This window comes from Colius striatus, chromosome 9, assembly GCF_028858725.1.
Source record: "Colius striatus isolate bColStr4 chromosome 9, bColStr4.1.hap1, whole genome shotgun sequence".
NCBI classification, from domain to species: domain Eukaryota; kingdom Metazoa; phylum Chordata; class Aves; order Coliiformes; family Coliidae; genus Colius; species Colius striatus.
This window is the reverse complement of record NC_084767.1, coordinates 940,200-949,365: the sequence shown is the minus strand read 5'-3', so window position 1 is coordinate 949,365 and position 9,166 is coordinate 940,200. Positions and strand designations below refer to the sequence as shown.

Below are 9,166 nucleotides of genomic sequence, written 5' to 3'. Positions count from 1 at the left end.
ACTCAAAATCAGCATCAAATAGAGGCCTGGGTGCCACTCCTCCTCCCTTCTGCTGACAGGTCATTTACAAATGTGCATTTATTGGAGGTCACAGTAATAAACTGGCACCTTCTGCTAAAGACTTGTTGCAGTTAACAACAAGAATCTCCTGCCTGAATCCACATCAAATACCTACCTGAAGTGTAGATATGCTAATTAGCCAGAAAGCACAGGAGAGTCAACATGCTCCCCTCCCCAGTTTTACTTATGTGTAGAACTTGACAGTATAAAGCTTTATCACTACATCTTATTGAATTTCTAAAAGGTTCAGCCAGGTTCCCATTCCAATGTTCTGATGTACCTATCACAGAAACACTTACCATCCCACCAGGGAAAGGAAGGGATCGAGTCAGTTCAAGCCCATCTCACCACAACTCCCATCATTGTATGATTACAGACATGGTTGTGGAGCTTCCTTAGCAAACACTGTAAGGGCACACGATGGGTTACACATCTTCAAGACAGAAAAGAGTTCTAAGGAATAAGAGGAATGCTGAAAAGCATGTCAGAAGGGTCTTCCAGCTTACTGTTTTGAGAAAGAAAACAAGAATGACAAGCAACAACCTTGTTTTTTTGACTGAAAGATTTTAAAAGCCCAAGCCTGTTTAAAGGTATGTCAGGGCATCACAAAGAAGCTGGGAGACACTCGTCACATTTGCACTTCTCTCCCTCTCTGCAGCTTCGTAACTAGAGCGGTGATATCCGTAAGGATGCAACCTTGTCTGGAGGTCAAGTAGAGGTCCAAAGTGAAACCTACGGCATGCAAGAGAAACAAGTGCTGGAATAAAACAGAAGCCAAGTTTTATATGCTTAGATGACATGTGCTTATAAAGCTTGGATTATTCTGTGATTCCTCAGCCTTCTCTGAGATCACTGACCCCAGAAAAGATTAATTCACTCACGTTTGCTACGAGATTCAGTGTGACAGAAGTTTAAACAGCAGCTGGCACAGCAAAGCACAGCTGTTTATCCCAGTACACCAGAAACAGTTCCTCAAACAATCATCAGGGACTACAGATATAGAGAGTTCTATCAGGAATGTACCTCTCTGACAGAAGCTACTAAATTGTGCCTTTAAAGCAAGTAATGCCTCTGTAAGTGCACTGCAGGATATCAGACTGCAAATAAGCACCCATTCATGGTTCTGAGCTATGCATGTACTTCTTGTGTAACTTCACAGTCCCCCAACACTCTTCAACACCATGAGATCCTTTCCTTGGCAGCAAAAAGAAACAGTTGTATGCAGCCCTCATTAGGACAACAGAGGTAATTTGGTTTGTTACAGGAACTGTCCCTTTGCCATCATTGAAGCAGTGATGCAAGTAAATGCAGTAAGAAAGGCTGCCACCAGTTGGTGTGGGAAAGAGACTCAAATGAGGCAGTCCATCTATCTCACACTCCGGAAAGCAAAAGAAAGGTCTAAATATCCAACATTTCCATAAACAGGCATCTGCTCTGTTTTTAAGCTGATGTGCATGATCTCTGGTCATCTGAGTAGAGAATTTGACAAGATGAAATGAAATTCCCCTACTGACCTCAGCCTTGTTCTCATCAAAGAGGAAATGATAAAAATGGGAGTGTTCTCAGAAAACTGAAAGATAGATTTGTATGTGCAACAAGTCATTCTATATTACATCCACAGAGCACTTTACTCTCCTCTATGTTATAGAAGCAATTTGTTTCCAGACAATGCAGAATAATTAGTTCACTCTTCACCAAGACAAGGTTTTCTCCATATTGTGCCTGTTGTTGATCCTCAGTTTCCACAGAGAGTTGCCTGAACTCTGTGCACTTAGACTATTAATGCCATGGTCAGACTCAAGAACAGTTTCAATACGCTTTAAGTTTTCACTGTTATTTCCCCTCTGACAAACTAAACATTGCCACCTACCGACAAAATCTGAACTTGGGATGATTCTTTTTGCCCCACTCGGACACAATGCCCAAGTTGCACAACAGAGGCTGTAAGGAAGGAGCACAACAACCTAGATAAAGAAACCATAAACTGATGCCTGACAATCTCAACTTGTTGTTACTTGTTTTGCTCCATTCTTGTAGCTGCTTTAAGACGTCAAATTTTAGTAACTTTAGTCCACATCTTCATGTTGCAGTGTGACTGCTGGGCACATACTTTTACAATGAAAGACCCAACCATACATAACAGAGACAGATACATGAATTTGAAGACAACCACAGTTCCTCACAAGCTTTGTAATGGCATCACATGTTCTAGATTTGACAGTCCAGGGAAGAGTTTGAATGCTGTGGTCTGAGTTACTCACAAAAAGTATCATCTGTTGCTGCTTTTCCAAGACTTTTCCACACCTCTGGCTTAACAGATTAAAAAAAAAGCCTACGGTCATCCCCACATCATTCAGCTGCAGCAGCACCAAAGACACAATTAAGACATCCTTTTAATTATTCCTGTATATAGTTACATTGTTAAACAAGAAATACCTATATAGTCACAAGTTTGTCACAGTGTATTAACAAGGGTTCTGTTTCGTAGCTGCTGTATATATTCCTTGGCTTGGTCAACACCCGTCTTTGGTGGCTCTGGAGGAGGAGGACCTTCCACCAGCTTCACAAAGTAATGGCACCTGACGATTTTCATGATGCCAAACATGCCTTTGCCATGGTAACGAATCCGCTTCACATAGCGGCCTCTGCCGGACATTGACTCCGCTGAAGGGAAAAGCAGGTGGGGAGAGAAAACTATTCAGTCAGGAATAAACAATTACACATCTGCAACCCAAAGGCTGTCTTGCCAGTGTGTTTTTTCATGACTGCATATGAAAAGTTAATTCTACCCAGGATTCTCTTCTCTGTCTCTCTTCTATTACATTTAACAGATCACTGCCAGAGGAAACCATGAGCTGAATTAACACTTCTCAGGAGCAGCAAAAAGGTGAATTTAGAAAGCACACATGCAAAGATAAATATGTGGTAAAGGACAAATCCAAAGGAAGCTTCACTGAGCACTTACCAGATTAAACAGTTCTTCTGAAGCTGGTATTAATTCCACTGCTTTTCAGTAGTTTGTTTCACGAATTCCTGTACAAGTCTTACAGACTTCATTTTCTCTCCTTTCTCCCTTTATTGCACTCATCATAGGCATTTTCATTATCTACACATCCACTCCTGCACTAGCAGATAAACCTTCTTATGGCAGAGGCCTGGAAGGCTGCAGAGAATTCTAATCAAGTCTGCTCTACAATCCAACTTTCTTTAAGCTTATGAGGTCAGCTTAATGACCTTTATACTGTACTTGGCAAAATGGGATTTTTTTCTTCGAGCCTAAAAACACCTACAGGAAAACGCTTCTCTAATATTTTTCCAGACAAGAAAGTGCTGCACTTATTACAAGTTTATCCTGTAATCATCTACAGCAAAGCTCTTTTAATAAGTCCACTGTTAATAGTCATTTACTTTTACACTCTTTCTTACAGAAATTCAGGTTCTGGTCCTAGCCACAGACAAAGCTTCCAGCATCTATGTTCACTGTCAAGACTAAACAGCAGTAACAGTTTGTTTCTTGATGTCTCGTCAAGCATCTTCCTCTTCAAGACTTTCTGTTCATGTAGGGAGCAGAAATACCACTGAGGAGAATGCATTTAAAAACAATGCATTTAGCACATCCCAAACACCAGTCAGACACCAGCTATAACAAACTCATGGCTGAATGTTCAACCACACTAAGTTTACTGGAGACTATCTTCTATTCCCTTTTGATTTCATGCAAGAAAACCTTAGTAAAGAGAAAGGTTTTTTTGTAGGGTAGAGTGACATTTTTCTGCACTGAATTAAGAAAAAATATGTACCTATGTGTAAATTTGATTTGAATTCCACGTTGTGTTTTCTTACTGCCAGTTCCTGTGCTTCTAAGAGAACCTGTAACAAAAGGGGTAAGAAATTGAAATACTAGCAATGCTATTTCTTATCTCTATTTCTTATCTTGCTATTTCTTCCATGTTGTTAGTTACAGGAAAAGTATTCTAGAGAGATCAAAAAAAATTGTTAAAAGACAAAAGACTTCTATGTAAGTATGTTCTCTATATAGAGACTGAAAAGGCTTCAGGACAAGTGTATGACATTTTCAGGGCAGAAAGGGAGTAGAAAACATGGTTCCCACCAGCATTTGTCAGCCTTCCATACACTGACCTTTGACTAATTAAACATGAGACTGGAAACAAATTCCAAGGTAGCTGAAAATATTGAATGGTCTATGTTCATTTTGCCTAATACAGGATACTTTGTCATTGTTATGCCAGAAATCAATGCTTCAGCCAAGAAAACGAGTAATTTGAGAGACTCCTAACAACTACAGTGTATCAAAAGCTTTCATGCCTTTGCAGAACTCAGTCCGTTCCCTATGATATCCTTCATCTCTTACAAGTGTAAGAGCCAAAGCACGTTGATGTAACAGCTGTTAGTGACAAAGATTCTGCATTATTCACCACACACCAAGTATTGTCAGGAAGGATAGCCACATTTATTACCATTACAACCCAAAACAGCCAGCACAGTGACCCCTGCTTATTTCTAAGTCACAACACTACCTGACTGCTCCAAAAACATGTTTGTGTGCTCCCAGTGGGCTTGAAACAGAAACACAGAAATATCTCAAAATTTCTAATGATCAGTGTTTATTTTAGTTTTATTGGAACTAGAGTGTTAAAGAATACTGCTACCTACCTCTTTGATCACTTTTGCTCCTTTCTTATCATTAAATTCCAGCTGAGCAAGAGCCTGGTCAATGGACATACCTTTTATCTGCAAGCAAAGTGTTCACGTTAACTTCTGCAATTACAAATATTTCCCTCCTCTTATTCAGAAGACAGTATTTAAAAGATTTTGTCAGTATAAAGAGCAAAAACACTTTAGTTTCTTAATTACCATTTCTTCAATGTAATATCTTATATACAAAGCACTTCTTGCTTACCAGTTTGGCCAGATACCACATCTTTTGATTGCTGTATTTTATTTCCCTCCGACAGTGATATATTTCCTAGGTGCAACAAAAAGTTAAAGGGTCAGTAATTTCGCTGCAAAAACAAGAATTCAGCATACACATCTGCTCTCCAGCCTATTTGCTTACTAGGATTAAATGACTGTCCCTGCTACACAATGACCACACCAAATCAGGCAAACCTCTGGCATTTGAAAGTAAGAGCATTAAAAAAAAAACCACAGGAGCGAGCAGACAGAAAAAAATTATAAACTAATTCTCTTTAGATTGTATTAACCAATGTCCTGAAAAGGAAAGGCAAAGGATTCTTCATCATATTTTCCTTTCCTCTTCCCCACCTTTTGAAGTCATCTAAGACTGACATGCCCATTAACTCTTCAAAATATTACTCTGCTGTCAAGTCAAGTTATGAGGACAGCAACTAAACAATATTACCAGAAAGAACTTAATTAGCTCTTCAGCAGTTAAGAGAGTCTCAGGTTTGATTGGCATGAAGCTGTCTCCAAAGACCCATTTAATATTATTATTGTACCAAAAGGGATTAAAACCAGCTAGTAAAATTTAACATCAATACAAATTTGAAAGAGGTGGCATTCTTTATGAACAGGTAAAACTCTGATTTAATCAGAGAGCTGGTCGATAACTGCATTTTCACATATATTGCATTAGTCAGCAGAGTACACAGCAGGTATTTCTGTGTCCTAGGCCATAATGTTCACAGAAGCAATAAATGCTCATGGCCCACAAAAGCAAGTGCCAATAAAAAAAAACCTCTCTACTTTTTGGCATGTAAATATTTATTTTGCTGCCTAGTATTCCCAACAGAGGCCACAACACAGTAATTCCCAATGAAGAGCAATTACAACAATGAATTCCAAAGCATCAGTTCTCAAGAGTGAGGAAATACTAAGAATTAACCTAAAATTCTCCCAGGTTTTGCTGTAGAGAAAGCAGCACCGATTAGTCTCTTCAGTGCCCAAATACACAACACTCAAGTTGCACATAAAACAGGATTGCTTCTGTTCCCATTTAATTGTACTTCCCACTTGTAAAATGATCAACGGGAGGAGACAAGGAGAAACAGGCATAAACCTGCTGTTATCAAAAACAAAACACTATGATTTCATTTTAAAATCTGACCATGTTACTCAGGCTGACCTTTCCAAGAGTAGCCTTGAAGAGACAGCAAAAGGCCCTTCACTGAGCATACAGGTAACAACAGGAGTTTAGATTCTTTGCTTCAGTTTATGGCTTAGTAAAACGTTATTGTGCAACAGACTGAAGAAACATCCCCACTGTACAGAACATATCAAATGGTTTCCTAAGAAGACTCCCAGAATCACATACCATACCTGACTCACAGCAAGAGGTAGCATGTTATCTGAGAATCCAACATGCAGAGAAACTACAAAATAGAGTTACTATTGTAACTATATCAAACAGGCACCATCAGCTCCACTAGTCAAAAAAAGTTCCATTTACATTTTTGCACATAGAAGCAACAATACAACCATGTTCTTCTCTAGTTACTTACTGCCAGTACAAACAGAACAAGTGTATAATGATACATCCTAGGTAACTTCTACCTCCTGATAGTTCAGACACTTCTCCAGAGGATGGTACCTTTGCAGCTTGCATCTTATGACAGGCAGATGATCAGCTGCAAGCAGTCTGAAGCTCCAACATCATTTAGAAATGGAAAACATTCAAAGTGATGTTAACTTGTACAATATAAATATGCCAAACTGACTACAATGTTAAATAACAAACCAGTAAGATGTCTACCCAGTGCCTTGTGGAGTCATACAGAGACAGTGACAGTCTGTTTGCAAATTGCTAAACTTGAACAGGTAACAAAACAATCCTTACCGCTGGTCTGCGGGGCTCTCCAGGCAGCTGCGGAGGGTAAACAATCCTGTTCTTTTTCTCCCACTTCCCCAGTTTCTGCAGGTATGTGCTCATGGGGATACATGACAGGGGAAAAAAGCTCCTGGCCGCTAGCCACCTGCAAGGAGAGACCGCAATCTTTGCTGCTGAACACCAAGAGTTCTTTGTGCCTGCCCAGTTTACCTGGAAAACTGTGAACTTACCTGTCTTGACAAAGAGAGCTGACACATTTGACTACTCACTAAATAACTCACTGTTCAAGTCCTCTATAGTTCCTATTGGATGGGATTTTTAACTTGACTAGAAGCTTTAGGCTCCTCAAGCAAACCGTGAGCTGTGACAGGGGTGCAGTGCCACGTTGAGGTATGCCCACATCGTCACACAAGACGCCTCTTTGTTCTTAGTGGGGGTTGTTACTCACACAAACAAGTTCTATATCTTTTCCAGGACTGGACAATACTTAAGTCTTACCATCAACGCTTTTAGCAGTAAAAGTTTCCGGTTTTTCAAAGGATTGAGTACCAACAAAGTATCAGAAGTTTATAAATGTTCTGAACTTTGAAAGGAACGCTGTTCTAGACTACTTTCAAAATGCAGTCCAGGCACTACATGACAGCCAGTAGCAAAAGCTCAAGTTTTCAGTTCGCTCAGCTCAGAGAAACAAGCTACATTTTGCCCCCTGCTGACTAGATAACGCAGTACTGGGCAACCACTGGTAACTACAAGAAATAGATGGGTTCAAGACCAGGTGTTGCTTTACTAATGCTTGAATAGCTTCATGTAGATAGTGCAAAGTGTTTAAAGAAAAACTAGTAAACAGAACATGTTGATTAGTTTCACAAAGGCACTGCACATCTCAAAGTTTTCACCTCCTATCAGTAGGTGATAGCATAATGTACACATTTCAATGTCATGGATTTTTTTTTCAGAGATTTACCAAATCTGGTTTATTTGCTTAACACTTAAAAACTTCATTCATCAAGACAACATTTCATCATCACCAAACATAATACCATTAATACAGGAAAATATTTCACAAGCTCACGAACATGACTTTACAGTTTAACAACTTCAGTAGTCACTAAGTAAGTATTGTCTTCCTGGTATTGGCACAACACCTTAACACATTCCACAAACTAAGGAATCTTATATTCCTCTACGTTAAGATAACTCATAACTTTAAGATGAAAGAAGATGCAAACATATTGTAAGCAAAGAAAGAAAACAGGCAAAAGCAACAAACAAAAGCACATTATAGATGGGTAATTAGGGGGAATAGAAAAGAGAAAAGCTGAAGACCTTACTAGAAAGGATCATGCACAAGCAGCAAGTGAGAGACACACGGACTAAAAGAACTAAGCTAAACAGTTGGCATGTAACTTTGCCCGACTACAAGGCAGGAAGCAAAGCATGGGCAACATAAGCCTAATTCTTCTTCCTTCATTGACATAGGTTTCTGCAATTTGCCTCCACAGGCTCTAGCAGAGCCCAAAGCTCTGCACTTTGAGAATCCACACCCATTTCTTCCGAAGTCAAGGATACAGTCAGCAGTGAATGATGTTTCCCCTCTGTCAGTACCACTCATAGAACCGTAGAATGGTAGGGGTTGGAAGAGACCTTTAGAGATCTAGTCCAACCCCCCTGCTGAAACAGGTCCACCCAGATCAGGACACACAGGAACGTATCCAGGATGGCTTTTTAAGACCTCTGGAGAAGGAGACTCCACAATAGCCCTGGGCAGCCTGTTCCAGTGCTCCATCCCCCGCACAGAAGAGCAGCAACTACAGAAAAGTAACGGCTAGAGAGAGCACGGAGGGGAGGTACTACATTGCCGTGAGCCACACCACAAAGCCAGAGGAAACCTAGACACCCAGTAGAAAAGGGTCGGGAGCGAAAGAGACGTCCATCGTGCCACAGTCTCCTAGTACACAGAAACACGCTACAGAGGCAGGGAGCGACCTGTCCCCACAGCTCCAGGGCAGGCCGATGCAGGCCACCCGGCTCCCAAGCTCCCGGGAGCCCATGAGGCGCCGGGATCACTCACCTCTCTGGCCGCGCCCAGCCGAGGAGCCCGCGAGCCCAAGCGCTACCTGCAAGGAGACAGCACAGTGAGCAAGGTGCAACGGCGTGAGAGCCTCGCCAGCGCTCATCTCCGCCGCGTCCGCAGCCGTACCCGCTCCGAGCGCCGTGCGCGCCGCCATGCTCGCCGCCGCGCTTCACGGCCGTCGCGCGGGCGCAGGCGCAGCCGGGCGCGCTGCGGGCGGCGCTTGG

The 9,166-nt window shown here is 41.3% G+C and overlaps 1 protein-coding gene across 3 annotated transcripts; it reads right to left on the bottom strand.

Moving 5' to 3' along the window:
• Positions 1 to 507: 507 nt before the first annotated feature.
• Positions 508 to 9,123, bottom strand: MRPL22 (mitochondrial ribosomal protein L22). Of its 3 annotated transcripts, none has more exons than XR_009819259.1 (8): positions 9,069 to 9,123; positions 8,940 to 8,985; positions 6,878 to 7,013; positions 4,982 to 5,047; positions 4,735 to 4,812; positions 3,861 to 3,930; positions 2,322 to 2,724; positions 508 to 792 (listed from the first exon to the last, which is right to left on the bottom strand). XR_009819259.1 is itself a non-coding variant. In XM_062002433.1 (8 exons), the coding sequence occupies exons 1-7, from the start codon at positions 9,094 to 9,096 to the stop codon at positions 2,516 to 2,518; spliced, it is 633 nt and encodes a 210-aa protein (XP_061858417.1). In that variant the 5' UTR covers positions 9,097 to 9,123; the 3' UTR covers positions 512 to 792; positions 2,497 to 2,515. The 3 variants fall into 3 exon arrangements, 2 of the variants coding, with proteins under 2 accessions (XP_061858417.1, XP_061858416.1); XM_062002433.1 differs by having other exon boundaries at positions 512 to 792; positions 2,497 to 2,724; XM_062002432.1 differs by lacking the exon at positions 508 to 792 and having other exon boundaries at positions 800 to 2,724.
• Positions 9,124 to 9,166: the final 43 nt, after the last annotated feature.